This window comes from Podarcis vaucheri (genome assembly GCF_965113315.1).
Source record: "Podarcis vaucheri genome assembly, chromosome: 2".
Taxonomy (NCBI): domain Eukaryota; kingdom Metazoa; phylum Chordata; class Lepidosauria; order Squamata; family Lacertidae; genus Podarcis; species Podarcis vaucheri.
In genome coordinates, this window is record NC_138760.1 from 25,603,153 (window position 1) to 25,622,592 (window position 19,440).

The 19,440-nt window shown below is 50.1% G+C and overlaps 1 protein-coding gene across 15 annotated transcripts in view; it reads left to right on the forward strand.

Moving 5' to 3' along the window:
* KMT2D (lysine methyltransferase 2D) overlaps nucleotides 1-19,146 on the forward strand; it is a 126,054-nt gene extending 106,908 nt beyond the window's left edge. For all 15 annotated transcript variants that reach the window (XM_082212290.1, XM_082212298.1, XM_082212300.1 and 12 more), the window contains 10 exons: nucleotides 507-634; nucleotides 1,749-1,884; nucleotides 1,992-2,116; nucleotides 4,521-5,673; nucleotides 7,543-7,679; nucleotides 8,698-8,828; nucleotides 10,047-10,332; nucleotides 10,528-10,601; nucleotides 13,356-13,464; nucleotides 15,749-19,146. In XM_082212290.1, coding sequence (XP_082068416.1) covers nucleotides 507-634; nucleotides 1,749-1,884; nucleotides 1,992-2,116; nucleotides 4,521-5,673; nucleotides 7,543-7,679; nucleotides 8,698-8,828; nucleotides 10,047-10,332; nucleotides 10,528-10,601; nucleotides 13,356-13,464; nucleotides 15,749-15,841 — 2,372 coding nt within the window. In that variant the 3' untranslated portion in view covers nucleotides 15,842-19,146. The remainder of the gene's footprint in view (nucleotides 1-506; nucleotides 635-1,748; nucleotides 1,885-1,991; nucleotides 2,117-4,520; nucleotides 5,674-7,542; nucleotides 7,680-8,697; nucleotides 8,829-10,046; nucleotides 10,333-10,527; nucleotides 10,602-13,355; nucleotides 13,465-15,748) is intronic.
* Nucleotides 19,147-19,440: the final 294 nt, after the last annotated feature.

A 19,440-nucleotide genomic window follows, 5' to 3' on the forward strand; every position in this document is an offset into this window, starting at 1 on the left:
GCAACAGACATCTTGATTCTAAGAGGCAAACGGGGTGTGCTTCGAGTGCTGGGTAGCTCTGTGCTTTCTAAGGTGATAAAGGGACCCCTGACCATTAGGTCCAATCGTGACCGACTCTGGGGTTGCGGCACTCATCTCGCTTTATTGGCCAAAGGAGCCGGCGTACAGCTTGCGGGTCATGTGGCTAGCATGACTAAGCTGCTTCGGGAGAACCAGAGCAGCGCACAGAAATGCCGTTTACCTTCCCGCCGGAGTGGTACCTATTTATCTACTTGCACTTTGACGTGCTTTTGAACTGCTAGGGGGCAGGAGCAGGGACCGAGCAACGGGAGCTCACCCTGTCGCGGGGATTTGCACCGCCGACCTTCTGATTGGCAAGTCCTAGGCTCTGTGGTTTAACCCAGAGCGCCACCCCCGTCCTCTTCTAAGGTGACACAAAGTGCTAATTATGCGTTTGTGTGTGTTTGACTCTTGCCATTGTCTCCCCCTTGCCTCCCGCTTCTCAGCTTTCCCAGATGCCAAGCCTTACGGGACCTTGGAGCAAGCGGGAAAGGGGACTCCAGGCACGTCCTGGGAGAAAGCCAAGGGCAGCGAGGTCTCTGTCATGCTCACTGTCTCTGCAGCTGCCGCCAAGGTAGGGAGCCACCACAGAAAAGCCCCCGACCCAAGGACGGAGCTTCACAATTGTTTCCGGGGCGATAAATATTCTGGCGTGGTGGTGCCTTTTACGACGTCTTGTTTCGCATAGGGCAGGGCTAATGTCTGGATCGGAAGCAGAGACTTGAAATTTTCATGCGCAGGCAAACCTAGCCAGACTTTAAATTTTATTAGGTGTACTGCTGATTTTTATCAATACGTTGATAATTCAAGGGTTTTTTATGTGCTGAATGTCTTGTGCTGCTGCTTTAAAAATGAATATTTAATGTGAATGGCTTGGAGGTTCTTTTAATTAAGCAGCAAATATTGCTAAATAAAAAATAAATTTCTGGAGAGCCACTGGATAAGTTGTTTGGACGCAAAGGCAGAGCTGGGATAAACCATGTTGCTTGGTTTCCCACAGTCAGTGCCAAGCAGTAAATTTCTCCCCAGTTTTCAAGACTGGCATTGAATTTGCACACATTACGTGGAGACTGCAGCACATGTGTTTGCGCCAGAAGTCCCCACCAGATCGCATGCAAGAGATCTGCAACTTTCCTTCTTGCATCCCCTTCCCCCTCACACAGTACGCTGATACACAATTCAGGTTTTCAGCTGTGAGTTGCTGAGGAGAAATCAAGTGATACACTAGCAGCGTGAGACTTACAGTCAGAAGCAAAACATAGGAATATGATAAACTGCATTGTGACAAACCATTGGTCTGTCTAGCTCAGCATTGTCTACACCAGTGTTTCCAAAACTTGGCCCTCAAGCTGTTTTTGGACTACAACTCCCATCATCCCTGACTACTGGTCCCGGTACCTGGGGATGATAAGAGTTGTAGTCCAAAAACAGCTGGAGGGCTGGCAGTGGCTCTCAAACTGCAGATGCTCACAGTCCTAACCAGAGATGCCGGGGATTGACTTTGGGATTGACGCTTAAGGGAAGGCTTGACTGAATCTTTCTCAGTCTACTGTCTGGGATGCTGAAGCAATGGTGTGCAGCGGTGGTTGTGCAAAATGAGGCTTGTGAGTAGGTGAGCTTACCCCGCAAAGGTTTCGGGCGACTCGGCTGCCCGCCGCTCCTTCCTGACTCTTCCCATGTTCCCCCAGAACCTGAACGGTGTCATGGTGGCAGTGGCAGAGCTGTTGAGCATGAAGATCCCCAGTTCTTACGAAGTGCTGTTTCCGGACAGCCCCATGCGGGCTGCTGCCAGCGAGCCCAGAAAAGTCGATGCTGATGCGCAGGGTAAGTAGCCGAACTTCAGGAGATCGTGGACGCATATGTGCACTCGAGGTTTCTGTGCCCCTGGCTGTACGTACTTGTTTAAAAGGTCCCCCCCCCTTTCCCCTTAGGCAAAGAGAAGCCAGCGGCTCCCAAGGGCCCCGAAGGAGGGCCAGAATGGCTGAAGCAGTTTGATGCAATGCTGCCTGGCTACAGTCTCAAGAACGAGCTGGACATCTTGACGCTGCTCAAACAGGTGGGAAAGGGTCGGGGGGGGTGGGAGCTTTCCCAGAATGCTTTTCTCCCTATCCACTTGGCAGGTTTGACCACTGGGTGATGATGATGATGAATTAAATTTGTATACCGCCCTATACCTGCAGGTCTCAGGGCGGTTCATAGCATAAAACCACAATATGAAAACACAAAATACATTACCAGAACAGAAACAACCCAATAACCCCGTTCTTGCTCAGGGGGGTTAGCTGGAGGTCTTGGCACAACGCCCCTTCCAGTGTCATTTCTCTTCATCTTCCCCTCCCTCCTTTTAAATTCTGTCTCATTCTGCATTTTGCCAATACCACCTCTCTCTCTCTCTCTCTTTTCAATCTTCCTTTGCTTTGGGAAGGTGTAGTAACTGGGCCCTAGATTCCTACCTGCCCCAGTACCCCATAGGTGTCTTGGAAAGTAGAAGAGAAAGAAATTGGGGGTGGAGCGGGAGAAGAGGACTACAGTGGTACCTCGGGTTACAGACGCTTCAGGTTACAGACTCCGCTAACCCAGAAATAGTACCTCGGGTTAAGAACTTTGCTTCAGGATGAGAACAGAAATTGTGCTCTGGCGGCGAGGCAGCAGCAGGAAGCCCCATTAGCTAAAGTAGTGCTTCAGGTTAAGAACAGTTTCAGGTTAAGAACGGACCTCCAGAATGAATTAAGTTCTTAACCCGAGGTACCGCTGTACTTCAGAATACAGTGGTACCTCTGGTTACGTACTTAATTCGTTCCGTTCTTAACCTGAAGCACCACTTTAGCTAATGGGGCATGCCGCACCGCCGTCACGCGATTTCTGTTCTCATCCTGAAGCAAAGTTCTTAACCCAAGGTACTATTTCTGGGTTAGTGGAGTCTAACCTGAAGCGTCTGTAACCCAATGTACCACTGTACGCACATATTTCCCCCCATCTCAAACACTAGGACTTAAGGGCTGTAAGAATGACTTGTGGAATGAGAACAATGCTGATCCAAATCAACTTGCCTTTCAAAACACCCAGTTTCTTCTAGCAATCCATAATTGCAGTGATGCGCCTGATATAAGTTCTAACACTACTCCCCTGGGAGTGTACACCCCTCCCTCCCCGAGCTGCATTTGATTTTCCCTAATGAGCCGCCTGTGGCTGATCCCTTCCCCCAGCTCTGTAGAAAAGAAGGAAGCAACGGGTGCACTGTTGATCAGCTGTTGGCAAACTGGCACAGGTGTAATAATGGAGGAGCAGCACCTGTATGGCATCTGCAAAGCGTGCAGCTGTGGCTGTGTCTCTAGTGCCAAGCTGTATGGGCAATCTATCCAGAAGATAAATTGTATTTTGAGGAGTTAGTGATCTGACATGGTTGCTCTTCCTGCCTCTGTTCCTTCCCCCTCCCTGCCTCTCGTTAAGTTCTTTAATGGCATGAATGTCCTAATCAGTTGGGAGGAAGTGCAGGTTACCTTCTTTGATGTTGGGCATTGTTTTGAGAAAGTGAGGCATTGGGAAGCGGGTGGCGCTGTGGGTTAAACCACAGAGCCTAGGGCTTGCCGATCGGAAGGTCAGCGGTTCGAATCCCCGCAACGGGGTGAGCTCCGGTTGCTCGGTCCCTGCTCCTGCCCACCTAGCAGTTCAGAAGCACGTCAAAGTGCAAGTAGATAAATAGGTACCGCTCAGGTGTTAAATGGTGTTTCCATGCGCTGCTCTGGTTCACCAGAAGCGGCTTAGTCATGCTGGCCACATGACCCGGAAGCTGTACGCCGGCTCCCTCGGCCATAAAGGGAGATGAGCGCACAACCCCAGAGTCATCCGCAACTGGACCTAATGGTAAGGGGTACCTTTACCTTTACCTTTTCAGCCAGTCGGGCAAGCCACACAGGCTAGCTATCTATAAATCGGATGGTTGTGGGCAGAGTTTTAGAGAGAGGCTTGTGGGCCGTGCAAACTGAGGCTACCTGGGGGAGTCACTTCGCCGCTTCTCGAGGGCTTCCAAATGGCAGATTGAAGCGCTTGCTTGGTGTGTATATATTGCTTGCTGCTTAGAATAAAATCTTTAATCTTCTCACTTGTGTTTTGTATTACCGTCGTACCTTGGTTTTCGAACAGCCTAATTCTCGAATGCTTTGGCTCCCGAACGATCGAAACCCAGAAGTGAGTGTTCTGGTTTTTGAACGTTCTTTTGGAAGCTGAACGTCCGATGGGGCTTCCGCAGCTTCCGATTGGCTGTGGGAGCTTCCTGCAGCCAATCGGAAGCTGCGCTTTGGTTTTTGAACACTTTGGAAGTCAGTTCGACTTCCAAGGTACGGCTGTACTTCTGAATCTCATTTTAAAAGAACCACCTTGCATTTGGCACGACACAGGCCTACTGGTTTGCAGCCTGAGACCACCGCCTCTCAAAATGCTTTTTCCTTTCTCTCTTCCAGGAGAGTCCCACCCCGGAAAAGGCCGCCCAGCACTGCTACATCAACAACGTTGCCAACCTGGATGTGCGGCAGCTGCTGACCCTTCCCGAGGAACCCTCTCCGCCCCTCTCCCCGTTCGCGCCCTCCCCGCCCAGCCCCCCCAGGGTCCCCGAGCCGGTCCCCGAGCCCGAAGCGCCGCCCTTGCCCGCTCCGTCCCCTCCGCCGCCCCTGCCCTCCTCCCCCAAGGAGGAAGCCCCCCAGTCCCCGCCCAAAGCCAAGCCCCGCTCGCGGTCCCTGGAAGACGGCGAGGAGAACAAGCCGCGCCTGAAGAAGTGGAAGGGGGTGCGCTGGAAACGGCTGCGCTTCCTCATCACCATCCAGAAGGGCGGCGCCAAGCGGGACGGGGACCGGGAGATCGCGGACTTCGTCGAGCGCCTGGCCGCCACCCTGCGCCCCGACAAAGTGCCCCGGGACTTGCGGAAGTGCTGCTTCTGCCACGAGGAGGGCGACGGCGCCACCGATGGGCCGGCGCGCCTGCTCAACCTGGACCTGGACCTCTGGGTGCACCTCAACTGCGCCCTGTGGTCCACGGAGGTGTACGAGACCCAGGGCGGGGCACTCATCAACGTGGAGGTGGCGCTGCACCGGGGCCTGCTAACCAAGTGCACCCTCTGCCAGAAGACGGGCGCCACCAACAGCTGCAACCGCATCCGCTGCCCCAACGTCTACCACTTCGCCTGCGCCATCCGGGCCAAGTGCATGTTCTTCAAGGACAAGACCATGCTCTGCCCCATGCACAAACTCAAAGGCCCCTGTGACCAGGAGCTGAGCACCTTCACCGTCTTCCGGCGCGTCTACATCGAGCGCGACGAGGTCAAGCAGATCGCCAGCATCATCCAGCGAGGCGAGCGCCTCCACATGTTCCGGGTGGGGGGCCTCGTCTTCCACGCCATCGGGCAGCTGCTGCCTCACCAGATGGCCGACTTCCACAGCGTCACGGCGCTCTACCCGGTGGGCTACGAGGCCACCCGCATCTACTGGAGCCTGCGCACCAACAACCGGCGCTGCTGCTACCGCTGCACCATCTGCGAGAACAACGGCCGGCCGGAGTTTGTGGTGCAAGTCATGGAGCAGGGCTTGGAGGACTTGGTCTTCACAGACTCCTCGCCGCAGGGTAGGGGTCCGCTCAGTCCTCTCGCTGTCGAGAGCAACCGCCAGGTCCGTTTCTCCGGAAAGATAGCTAGAATTCTGGATGCCGGGCTGAAGTGAGCTTCTGGTGCACCGGAGATGCGGTTCCTCTGCCCAGAAATGCTTTGCGCAAACGGTGTTGGCTTTGCGTCCGCCAGCCAGCCTCCTTGCCATGCATCTTTCCTGCTTTGTCAAGCAGGGTTCCTGCTTTGCTTCAGGGTTTAGAAACTAGAGAGCAGTTCATTGTGCAAATAACTACAGGTAGAATAGTGGGCAGAAGGAAGCGGAGCAGCATACTTCATCTGCAAAAACTGCAATCTCCAAATTTTTATTTTTGAGGACACGCAGGATCCAGCGAGGTCCAAATGACCTCTCTCTCTTGTTAAATTCAAGGTGAAAAAGTATGTTTAGAAATAAGCTTTTTCTCCCCCACATCTGCATCCTGTATCTCATAAATCCATAGCACGTGACACACAGGCTGTGTCTTAAATATTTTTCACCCAAACTCCAAAATCAGGCAGTCAAACCTAAAACACAACAGACTTTTATAATACCAGCATTTTACAGGTAGAACCTTCACGTTGGCCAGAGAAGGAGGTGTTACGCAGCTGTAGACTCACACAGCCTGAAATATAGTGAGGTGGGAATTGCCCCTCCTCACCCCAAATGCCACTGACCTGCATCACTGTAACTTACTGTCACAGCGCTGTCAGGCATGAGATCTTTATTGTCAAAAGCACCAAGTTAGGAAAAGGCATGTCCATCAGCCCTGCGTCTCTCAGGTATCCTAAGTGTGCATCCAATGAGGCAGCTGCCACAACAGAGAGACCCCACCCTGGACCTCAGCTTATGTATCTTCCCCACTTGAGCTGTGCACAAGCAGGCAGAGACTTTGCCTGTGTGTAACCTGTTTCTGCTCCTCCCTCTTCAGTCCTCTTCTGGTCCTGGGAGCCAGTGGAGCCAGAGAGGTTCTCCCCCAGATCAATGATTCCTTCTTCCATCAGTGTCCAACCACCCTTCTCCCGATGCCCACTCATCAATGCCCAGCCAATCTCTGATTTCATAAAAGAAGTATTATTATTATTATTATTATTATTATTACTACTACTACTACTATTACTATTACTACTACTACTGGAATACACTACATAAGCGTGCCCACTTTTTAAAAATGGCATATTAAAAGATGATTCATTTTTAATATTCAATGGAGCCGTGTATCGGAGCACAAGCTTAAAGGTTCAGGCTTCCTTCACTGGCACCTCCAGGAAGGACTGGGGAACGGATCCTGCCTGAAACCCTGGAGAGTCACTGCAATTCAGGGTAGACGGTGCTCAGCTAGATGGAGCAAGGATCTGACACAGTGTAAGGAAGCTTCCCATGGGCATATGAGTTTCTAGGAATGGAAGGTGGAGCTGTTGTACTCTGTTCCTGCTTGTAGGCTTTCTCAACAGCCTTTGGGTTGGCTGCTGTGAGAGCGGGATGTTGGACCAGATTGGCTTTTTGTCTATCTTACGTTACAACAGAAGATCTTACAACAGAAGACCAGGGCAGCATAAAGTGGTGTTGAGCTGGTGGAGGAAAATACAGAGAAACCTTGCGGCAGGCCCACTGTTAGCCAAGTGCCCAGGAACTTAGGCCGCCGGCAAACAAGGATCAGTTACCAGATGTTGCCATGTATTTTGCATTTTGCATAGTTTCTTGAAGTCACTTGGAAGTCGCAGGGTTAGATGACTGCAGGAAGGCAAGACGTTTTGATAAGTTTGCAGCCCGGGTTGCCCGCAAACCAGATAGGTTGCCCATCTTCTCTGGCAGGTTTTTAAAATTATCCTTCTTTGCTCTTCTTTGGTTACAGCGGTATGGAACCGAATCATCGAACCGGTGGCCTTGATGCGCAAGGAAGCGGACATGCTGAGGCTCTTCCCCGAATATCTCAAGGGAGAAGAGCTCTTTGGCTTGACGGTGCATGCTGTGCTGCGAATCGCGGAGTCTGTATGTATCAAACACGAGGAACCGGAACCCTGGTGTTTTGGTGGTGGCGGCAGTAGTAGTAGTAGGGTGGGGAAGGGGCTTCCCATGAGTTGGGTTCCAGGGGGGTGGGGGAGGTTTAAGCCAAGTTACACATCTGTCCACAGAACTGCTGGTCAGCACCTCTTGAGCCTAAAGCTGCGATCAGCTCTGGTATTAGTTGTGCCGACCTTGCTGTACAGCAGCGTTTCCCAAACTTGGGTCTCAAGCTGCTTTTGGACTACGACTCCCATCATCCCTACCTAGCAAGACCAACTGTCAGGGATGATGGGAATTGTAGTCCGAAAACAGCCAGAGACCCAAATTTGGGAAACACTGCTGTAGTCTCCATATATATATATATATATATATTTGCTTTCGTAGATTTTCACGGGTACAGGAATGCAGGTTTTGGTGTCTTCAGGTGTCTTCCCGTGTAAGAGTCGGGGTGTCTGTGCGACGTTTCGACGAGGTCTCACTCGTCATCTTCAGGCTGGTGCTTTCGGCTTCTTGTTACTGGAACAGAGCGCTCTCTGGCACCTAAATATATATCTGGTTGAATTTTTTAATGCATTTGAATAGATTTGCACTAGGAACCCCTTAAATGTTCTAGTTACAGGTAAGTAGCCGTGTTGGTCTGCCGTAGTCGAAACAAAACAAAAAAAATTCCTTCCAGTAGCACCTTAGAGGCCAACTATTCCCACCACCCTTCTGAGTAATACCCCTCCCCACCCTCTCGCTATATATAAGGGTCTGGTGACTTCTGTTTCAGTGTATCTGAAGAAGCGTGCATGCACAGGAAAGCTCATACCAGTAACAAACTTAGTTGGTCTCTAAGGTGCTACTGGAGGGAATTTTTTAAAATTTCGTTTCCCCTTAAATGTGTCTGGATTTGGTTTTTCTTTCGGGGCGGGGTGGACTGGGCTGTGTCAGCACCGCGTGGTGAAGGTGTGCCTTTGCCTGTAACATGAGGATATGAGAAATGGGTCCCTTTTCTTCCCAGCTGCCTGGTGTTGAGAGCTGCCAGAACTACATGTTCCGCTATGGGCGCCACCCACTCATGGAGCTTCCACTCATGATCAACCCCACTGGCTGCGCCCGGTCGGAGCCCAAAATCCTCACGCACTACAAACGGTGAGCCTAACGGACCCCAGGCATCACTTGCTGGGTGGACAACACAGGCCTCTCTTGAGACAGCAGCACAAAGCTAAATGAATTTCTTATTTATTGAATTTATATACCAACCTATACCCAGAGGCCCTAGGGCGTTTCACAGAATAAAATCAAAATGTAAAATACAGAATCAAAAGAAAAGCAACAACCCAACAACACCCCAGAGCCAGTGTGGTGTAGTGGTTAAGAGCGGTAGTCTTTTAATCTGGGGAACCGGGTTCGATTCCCCGCTCCTCCACATTCAGCTGCTGGGTGACCTTGGGCCGGTCACACTTCTCTGAAGTCTCTCAGCCCCACTCACCTCACAGAGTGTTTGTTGTGGGGAAGGAAGGGAAAGGAGAATGTTAGCCGCTTTGAGACTCCTTAAAGGGAGTGAAAGGCGGGATATCAAATCCAAACTCCTCTTCTTCTTCTTCTCCCACAATAAAACCACATTTTAAAAGGGCATAGGATGTCAATCGGATCAACCTGGTTAAAAAGGAACGTTTTCGACTGGCACCTAAAGGTGTATAATGCAGGCACCAGGCGAACTTTCCTGGGGAGAGCATTCCACGGGGGGGGGGGAGGACACTGCAGAGAAGGCCTGTCCTTGTGTTGCCGCTCTCTGGACCTCTAAAGGAGGGAGGCACACGAAGGAGGGCCTCAGAAGATGATCTCATGGTCGGCGTAGGTTCATATGGAAAGAGGCGGACTTTGAGGTATTGCGGTCCTGAGCCATTTAAGGCTTTATAGGTCAAAAGCAGCACTTTGAATTGGGCCCGGAAACTCACTGGTAGCCAGTGCAGTCGGACCAAGATCGGTGCGATATGCTCAAACCGTCTTGCTCTGGTGAATTTTGCACCAGCTGAAGTTTCCAAACTGTCTTCTGAGGCAGCCCTACATATAACGCAGTGCAATAATCTAACCTTGAGGTTACCAGAGCATAGGCAGCAGCAGTTAGGGTATCCCTGTCCAGATAGGGGCGTAGCTGGGCCGCCAGCCGAAGCTGATGGAAAGCACTCCGGGCCACTGAGGCCACTTGAGCCTCGAGCGACAGCAAAGGATTCCTGACATCCAGTTAAAAACGGATGGGGTAATTTGAAAGGCCTCGGATTTGAGACTTTGGACAACTGCTTGCTTCCTTTGCAGTGGGTTTGACGTTGACCTCTTTTCTCCTTCCCTGCCCCATGCCTTTCGAAGGCCCCACACTCTGAACAGCACCAGCATGTCCAAGGCCTACCAGAGCACGTTCACGGGCGAAACCAACACGCCGTACAGCAAGCAGTTTGTGCACTCCAAGTCCTCCCAGTACCGCCGCCTCAAGACGGAATGGAAGAACAACGTCTACCTGGCCCGCTCCCGCATCCAAGGGCTCGGCCTCTACGCTGCCAAGGATCTAGAGAAGCACACGATGGTCATTGAGTACATTGGCACCATCATCCGCAACGAGGTGGCCAACCGGCGAGAGAAGATCTACGAGGAGCAGGTGGGGGAAGAAGCGAGGCCTTGGGTGGAGAGAGATGCGGGTGGAAACATCCCGACCTCTAGCCAGTGGCTGGGGTTCTTGCCAGTGTGGTATAGTGGTTAAGAGCTTGTACCCAGCTGAGAGCAAAGGCATGAAGCACTGGTTTCTGAATACACAATATAATCAATCTCTCTCTCCTTTTCCCCTGTTGTCCAGAACCGAGGGATCTACATGTTCCGTATCAACAATGAGCACGTCATTGATGCCACACTGACAGGTGGCCCTGCCAGGTGAGTGAAGCTATACCATGGCAGTTCATTGCATCCGAAGCCAAAGCTCTTGTTAGCCCATCACAGACTTCGATGTTCAGGGTGGGTTGATTTTTCATTGGCAGTGATTTAAGTCGTACTGCAATAGCGTTTTCTGAATAAACACACATAGTTATTAGCTGTTGAAGCAAAATACACTCATTGGCAACTAAACAGAGGCTTTTTCCCAGATGGGAAACCTGGGCCCTCCAATTCCCATCGACTTCATCCAATAGAGGGTGCTGGCAGCTGTGGTTCAGCAACATTTAGAGGGGCCAAATAGTTGCAGACATCAATTGGATTTTGTTTAAAACAAGATCATTTCAAAGGGGAGGGTGGGCAAAGTATTCCAATACAGTGGTGCCTCGCAAGACGAAAAGAATTCGTTCCGCGAGTCTTTTCGTCTTGCGATGTTTTTCGTCTTGCGAAGCACGGTCTGTCGCAACTGCGCCTCTTCAAGCGGCTTTAAGAAAAAAGTGCAAGATGTTTTCGTCTTGTGAAGCAAGCCCATAGGGAAATTCGTCTAGCGAAGCAACGCAAAAACGGAAAACCCTTTCTTCTAGCGAGTTTTTCGTCTTGCGAGGCATTCGTCTTGCGGGGCACCACTGTACTCTACTGGCTGGGGGAAAGGCAGAAGGACAGCTCTATTGTAGCTTCTTTTAGCCTTTCTTTTCCTCCTCCCACCCTTTCCCATGGACTTCAATGGCACAGAAATTACTACACTAGTTCCACTGGAATAGCTCCAGCCACTCTTGAGTGGGACAGCTCAGTCGATAAGAGCTTGAGACTCTTAACCTCAGGGTTGTGGCAAAAGGATTCCTGCATTACAGGGCATTGGACTAGATGACCCTTGTGGTCCCCTCTACAATTCTATGAATCTGTGGGATAGCTCCCGGCACAATTTGAGGGGCATTTTAGGAAAACGGAAGGGGTTTATGATTCTGGAGAACTGCAGCTTCCAAAACGCCTCTTTCCCAACTCCGCTGCTTTCTGTTTTCTGCCGTCCTGGGGAGGTCTCTGGGGCCAACCTCCTTCTCCATAGCATCCTTTAGTCCCTCAGGGCTGAGCAGAACACTATTCCCTCAGCAGATCTTAAAGAAGCAGCACACCAGCAACTTGTTATCCTTGAGTTCTCAATCTGTCAGGACCTGATGATCGATAAGCTAGTTTGGAAGAAAGAAGAGTGTCTTGCCCAAAGCTGAAAAATTGTGGAACTTGGCTAGGGAACATGGGAGAAAGCAGGCAGGCTAAGAGGGGATGCAAATCGCCACAGTATAGGAGAGGAGCCTTGAATGATGGTCATGGGTGCTGCTGGCAACACTGGCCTCTGCCCCTCTTTCCTCCCCTCCTTCCTCTGATGTCCTCCCGTATCTCTGCCTCCCAAAGGCTTACACGGCTGTTTGTTGCAGCAGCCCTGGCTACAAGCTCCGCTGGCGAATGGTGCCTCTGGGGCTGGCCAAGGGGTGCTGGTTGCCAGGAACTGAGGCAGCCTCAGAGAGTAAGCAAGCAAGCTGGCATGGGAGCCCAGCCAGCCAGTCCACCAGCCCTTGCTGTTGGGAATGGGCAGACAAGTCACTGGCCATTATTATTATTATTATTATTAATTATTATTAATTATTTATACCCGGCCCATCTGGCTGGGTTTTCCCAGCCACTCTAGGAGGCTTCCAACAAAACACTAAAATACAATAACCTATTAAACATTAAAAGCTTCCCTAAACAGGGCTAGGGACGCGGGTGGTGCTGTGGGTTAAACCACAGAGCCTAGGGCTTGCCAATCAGAAGGTCGGCGGTTCGAATCCCTGCGATGGGGTGAGTTCCCGTTTCTCGGTCCCTGCTCCTGCCAACCTAGCAGTTCGAAAGCATGTCAAAGTGCAAGTAGATAAATAGGTACCGCTCCAGCGGGAAGGTAAACGGTGTTTCCGTGCGCTGCTCTGGTTCGCCAGAATCGGCTTCGTCATGCTGGCCACATGACCCGGAAGCTGTACGCTGGCTCCCTCGGCCAATAAAGCGAGATGAGCGCCGCAACCCCAGAGTCAGCCACGACTGGACCTAACGCTCAGGGGTCCCTTTATCTTTAAACAGGGCTGCCTTCAGATGTCTTCTAAAAGTTTGGTAGTTATTTTTCTCTTTGACATCTGGTGGGAGGGCGTTCCGCAGGGTGGGTGCCACTACCGAGAATGCCCTCTGCCTGGTTCCCTGTAACTTGGCTTGTGGGGCAGTGTAAGGAGGCATCTCTCTTTGGGACGGGGGGCGGGGAAGCAGCTCAGAGACCAGGGGCGGTGGCGGCAGCTGCTGACCAGAGGAATCCCTAGGAGAGGAGGCTGAGGGAACACTCCACAAGGGAGGGTGTTTGAAAAAGGGTTAAGAGACCGCCAGTTCTGCCAGCAGGGCTTAACACAAGGGCTTCTGAGCCCCACAGGGGTGCTGCAGAAAGAATGTAGTTGATCAAGGGAGCCGTGGACTCAAAAAAGTTGAGAACCTCTGCTGTAGGGTGTTTTTCAGCCAGGGCTACAGCTTCCCAGCCCTCCTTTCACCTACTGAATACTTAGTTCTCTCAAAGATCAAGAATAGAATTGTGCTGTTGCCGTCCTGGCCGGCTGAGCTCCCCCAAATTCCAGATGAGAAGTTGGGTTCCTAAAGGGCCTAATCCTGTGGTGATGGCACAGGGTGCTGTGGGGTTAAGGGTCCAGGCGCACAATGCCTATCTCCCCCTCTTCTGCCGCCCCCACTCAGGTACATCAATCACTCCTGCGCACCCAACTGTGTGGCTGAGGTGGTGACTTTTGACAAGGAGGACAAGATCATAATCATCTCGAGTCGCCGGATACCTAAGGGAGAGGAGGTGAGAATTGAATTGTGGTGGGTTGGGGGAAGGGGTGTGGGGGGAGCAAGGCCCAGTGTAGGCGAAGAAAATACCTGTGGGGAAACCCGACGCTGCACCCATGCTTTTGTCCTTGGAGCGTTCTTCAAGTCCATTTGCTATTAGATGCTTCCATCATGGGACTTGCCGTGGCGTTACCAGGGATCTGCCAGCCAAGCAGTGACCCAAAACTGCTGAATGTCACCATGTGCCCTCAGACCAAGCCTTGGAGACCTGGGAAACTTGCCTAAACTCCTTCTGGGTTAATGCATAGAAAGCATGGCCCTTGCACACCAGCACACCTTACTTAAGCTTGAAAAGAGGGGGGCAAGAACCGGCAAGCAGTTTGGGTGGCCTCTCCTTCAATGCCTGTGTGTGCCGCATGGCCTTCCTTTTACGTTTTACATGCCTGACGCAGGTGGCGCTGTGGGTTAAACCACAGAGCCTAGGACTTGCCGATCAGAAGGTCGGTGGTTTGAATCTCCACAACGGAGTGAGCTCCCGTTGCTCGGTCCCTGCTCCTGCCAACCTAGCAGTTCGAAAGCACATCAAAGTGCAAGTAGATAAATAGGTACCGCTCTGGCGGGAAGGTAAACGGCGTTTCCGTGCGCTGCTCTGGTTCGCCAGAAGCGGCTTAGTCATGCTGGCCACATGACCCGGCAGCTGTACGCCGGCTCCCTCAGCCAATAAAGCGAGATGAGCACCACAACCCCAGAGTCAGCCATGACTGGACCTAATGGTCAGAGGTCCCTTTACCTTTATGTAGCTTTTACATCTCCCTGCTGTGGTGGTCGTGGGACACTTAGCTCACAAGCTAAGAGAGTAGTCCGTGGGTCTCACCACAGAAACATATTGTGTAGACACATCCTTGCGTTTTCTAATCTGTGCCAGCATCGGACTGACTCTGGTTCACTGTCTTCGACAAGTGTGTGCATCGTGAGCTACAAAAGGCGAAACCCTGCTGCTGTGTAGGCTAGCAAGCATGCACAGGCCTGAGGAATTAGTGTAGTCCGGTGAATAGTGTGTTAGGCTATGAATTCAAGCCTCTATTCAACTCTGGATACCGGCAGATCTTCGTGTTGGTGCCGTATCTGTAAGATGAGAATTGCATACCTCGTTCACACGGTGCTTTTTGTGTGGAAGAGTACATCTCCCCAACTTTTCTGGTTGGGTGAAGGGATGCAGAGATATCCTAGTGCTCGTGGCTGGAAATGTTCCCGTTAGGTTGACAGAAGCAGCCTGAGCAATTGGGTAGGGCAGACCCCCCCCCTTTGTTCTTTAATGTTGAGCAAGGGATTACATCTCAGTGATAGGCCCCATGCTTTGCATAGAGAAGGTTCAATCCGTGGTGTCTCCAGTTATAAAAGCATCACCAGGGGATGGAAAGACAATTTGCTGGAATGCCACGGCCTGTCTTAATAGTATCATACTGGACAGATACACCAGCCCAGCTTCCTAAGTTACACGTAGGGCTGCCTCTGAAGACTGTTTGGAAGCTTCAGCCAGTGCAAAAATCAGCGGCTACATTGCTCACTGGGACGAGACGGTTTGAGCATATCGCACTGATCCTGGACTGATTACACTGGCTGCCCATTAGCTTCAGGACCCACTTCAAAATGCTGATTTTGACCTATAAAGGACCACAATACCTCAAGGACCGCCTCTTTCCATATAAACCATCCCAGACTCTCTGTTCATCATCTGAGGCCCTTCATTGCCACCTCCACGAGGTCCGGAGAGTGGCAACACGAGAACAGGGCCTTTCCTGTAGTGGCTTCCCGTTTGTGGAATGCTCTCCCCAGGGAGGTTTGCCTGGTGCCTTCATTATATATTTTTAGGCGCCAGGCAAAAACAAACCAGAACTTGGGCTGATCAATATCCTACAGCCTTTTAAATGTATCGGGAGGGGGGTATTGTTTTGGTTTAATTAGTCACTTCTTGTTTTGGTTTATTTAGTTTTTATCTTGTATTTTATTCCCTGGGATGAAGGGCGGAAAATAAATTTTAAAAATAATAGTAATAAGTTCCACCTTAACTAAGGCATAGAAGTCATATGAAAAGGAAGGAGAGAGTCCAAACTCCACTTCCTCCCATTATTGCTGCCATCTTGATGAGAAGATAAAACAGGGTAGAGATTTTGTTCAACTCTAGTCACTTGCTGCAACCAACGTGGCCATCGCGGGAATGAACCAAATGGATGGCGGTGACATATTTTACGTTAAAGGATTAATCCTTGGTTCTCTTCCAATGTCCTCCTCTCCCTCAGCTGACCTACGACTACCAGTTTGATTTTGAAGACGATCAGCACAAAATCCCGTGCCATTGTGGAGCCTGGAACTGCAGGAAATGGATGAACTAAACCCCAAGGAGGCTCTTCGGACAAAGCAAAGGGGGAGACCCCGACTGCTCGGCACAAGAGGCTCTGCACAGAGAAGAGGTGCTGCTGCTGTACCTGCTCTCCTAACCCTCCTGCGGCGCAGGGAAATCACCGGGGGGGGGGCAAAACGAGGCGTGTTTGGAAGCCACCAACATGCTGGTGGGGCAGCTGGGGCCCAAGGCAAGAGAGGGGTGTCGTCAGCGTATCTGCCACTGCTTACCAGTCTTGGCTATGGTATTATCATCAAGCTGGCTGCTTTCGGCTGCCAGGCTCGGCGGCCTCCTCTTCCAGACAAGGCGACCTGCTTCTCCCCAGCAGAAAGGAACAGCCACTAAGCAGCCCCATCTGGGGCGGGGAACTGACAAACTGGCAACTCAGGGTTTTCTTTTAGTTTTTCTTTTGCTTTTTAAAAAAAATAAAAATAAATTCTTTCGAGGCCGAAATGGGGAGCGCCTTCTTCCGCCCCCCGTGCACCTGTAAATAACGGGCTTCAGAAATACTATACTGGGAGGAGACGGGGGCATTCTTTCTAGCAGAGCTGGGGGAAGCAGGGCTGCAGCATGGCAATTGGTTCCCCGGGGAAGAATTTGTAATTCCCTCTCCCACCCCCTTGCGTGTATGTGTGTGTTTCTTTAAGGAAATTTTGTGTGCGAGAGAGATTTCTTCTTCTTTTTTTAAAAGTCTACTATCTATTGCTTGCTAATCTACCAAGGTAAACAAGAGGCTTCAAAGAGACTCATTAGCTTGACAATCCACCTCCCAGAGCCCACTGCCCCCCCCTCTGGATTTTGTATACATTTAGATGTCAGATTTGAAAGGGGGGGGGGAGAGAAAGTGTGTGTAAATAACGTGCTTCTTTTTTTTTGGAGAGAGAAAAAAGTACTTTTTTCCCAGTGGAAAGCAGCTGTTGGCTTGCAGAAGCTGAAAACAGGCCCTTCCTCTGCCCCGCCCTGCCCACCCTCCCTGCGCGAGGAGCATTCGCACTTGAACCTACCTCATTTAAAGTGTTAGACTTTGCTATTTTCTGTTTTCTAATGTGAGCCCCTCGCTGTGCCACCCTTCTGCTTTTTGAGCCCTCTTCCCTAAGTACGGAGAGCCACAGCTCCCCTGGCAGACATGGGAATGCGTTTCCAGGAGGAGGTGGGAAACTTTCTTTATTATATCTGGGGTCGTTCCTCTTTTCCCCCCCCCACCAAAACCCCCCCCACAAAACCCTCAAACCAAAAACCGTACCCAGTCGCCCGACAACCTTCCGGACTGAATTGCTGAACCGAGCGCTGTCGGCTTTCCCGCCCCAACAACCAAGACAGGGGGCAGGGGACCCCACAAGGCTTTGAATGTGCCAACGTGATGGAGAACGCAAGATCTCCTGGTCCGGCAGATGCCAATCTCAGCACATCTCTCCCGTAGAGCCCAACCCATTTTGCCGATGAGGGAAGGGGGGGGAGTGCTTGACGAGAGAGCCGATGGCTAAGGGGGCCCAGCTGTGATATTTGGGGTTGGGGGAAGAGTTGGCCAAACCCGTTGCCCTAGAGACCCCCAGTTCCCAATTGTTTCCCATGATCAACTTGCTGCTCTGAAGACTGTCTTAGGTTTGTGTGTGTGCTTGTGTGCGTGAGAGAGAGAGAGAGAGATGTTGGCACATTGCAGAGTTTGGGATTATTTATCTATTTATATATATTGTGTATATATTTGAACTAGCATGGGGAGGAATGCTCTGGCTGCCGGGTTTTCCTCGACTGCCGGGTGGGTCTCCACAGGCCACCCCGTTTCCCCTCCACTGGGCAGGAACGAACTAGAGGGGAGAACGTGTTTATGGACAAAACGTAGGGTGGGAAGGGGAACATGTACAGAGCCCGTTTTTTATGCTTTCTCTGTGTGTATATAGATGACTATTTTTCCTTTTCCTTTTTAAAGAAGAAATCAATTTATAACCAGTATCTTGAGAGCCATCTGCCTAGCGCCATCTCCTCCCCCCCCCCCAACGTAGGGAGATTCTGTATTAGTAGAAGGCAAAATGTGGGCATTATACAGGGGAGACACACACACACACACACACACAAAACCCGGGGGAAAAAGAAACCCACACACAGGTTCTCTTTGCTGTTGAAATGACTTTGCAAGACAGCTGTACCCTTGAACCTAAGTTGGTATTGTGGGGAGGGGGTGAGAGTTGCAGGGTCTTTACTGATAAGGCTCTCTCGACTTAACTTTGTACAGTTGAGGCCTTTTAACGCACAATTGCACCATTTCCCCTCTCCCCCGCCCCCCAAAAAAACACTATAACACACACTCTCTCTCTCCAAATGCCTGGAAGAGTGGCATTGAGTGATTAACCGAGGCCACATCTCATATTCTCTCGCCTGATCCAACAGACAAGGCAGAGAGAGAACGTGGCAATAAGACTTTCATAGCGGGGGCAAGGTGGGGCACGTAAAATCAGGGTTTGTGTGTAAGAATATCTTTTTTTTTGAACTTGTTGGCAAGGTGAGAACCATGTTCTTGAGTGAAAAAGCTGCTTCTGCTAACCGTTCAAAGCTATGACGGTTTAAAACAGTGGGGGGGGGCTGGGGTAGGGAAATTTCAAATATTAAAAGTAGTAATTAAGATTGTATATAAGATGGCATTTGTGTAGAGAAGGGGGGGGAGTTTTTATCAGTAACAAAACCACTGGACATTGTTTGAAAATAAAGGTTTGAGTTAAAGCCAGTATGCATTTTTTTTGTCTCTTCGGATTTGTTTTGTGTGTCATTTCCATTAATTTGGAAGGCTGTAAAGATGTAAAAAAAATAAATTTTAAAAATTGCTACAAAGGTTTAAAAGCTTGAGAGAGATTTTAAAAAAATGATAAAGTGACTGAATATATTAGATTGTCAAGATTTTTTTGGATGACGGTTAAGAGTTTAAGATAATCCTGTAGATTTTAGCTGATGAAGAAAGACTATACAGTTTTTAATTTTTATATAAACTATAACCCGGTCTTGAAGCTAAAACTTTTTTAAAGTTCTCTGCCTGTATAATCGCATTTGACGCCTTGTCCCATACTTCTGTTTACAGTTGCACATATTATATATATTAAGTTTTAACCCTTTTATGAACCCAAAATAATCACTTTTTTAAAAAATAAAGTGTGGACTTTGTGAGGAATTATATTTTGTGTTTTGGGGTTTCATTACTTTGTGTGCGTGATTTCTGTGTAGCAAAGTTGTCCGTGATGAGAACAAAGGGTTGAAAACAAAACATAAATACTCCTTTTAAAAAAATAAATAAAAGCAAACACGAAAGCACCCTTGTATGTGGCATGTTTTCTACCAGGTGGTAGCTTTGAAATGTTTCTAATTTACCTTCAAAGTTGCAAAAGAACTGGCTCCCACTTTTGCTTCTCTCTAAGGTTTTTTTAAAGGAAGAAATAAAACCCTAAAATGCATTTAAAGTAATTGGGTCTTGGTTTAAATTTGACTGTGCTTGTATGTGATGGAGTGACAGTCTCATGTCAGTCAGTTGTCAGGGTGTACCAAGTCCACATTCTCAGTAGATGGGTAAGAGATCTCATCTCGGTGAGTCCAACCATAAGAGGCCTT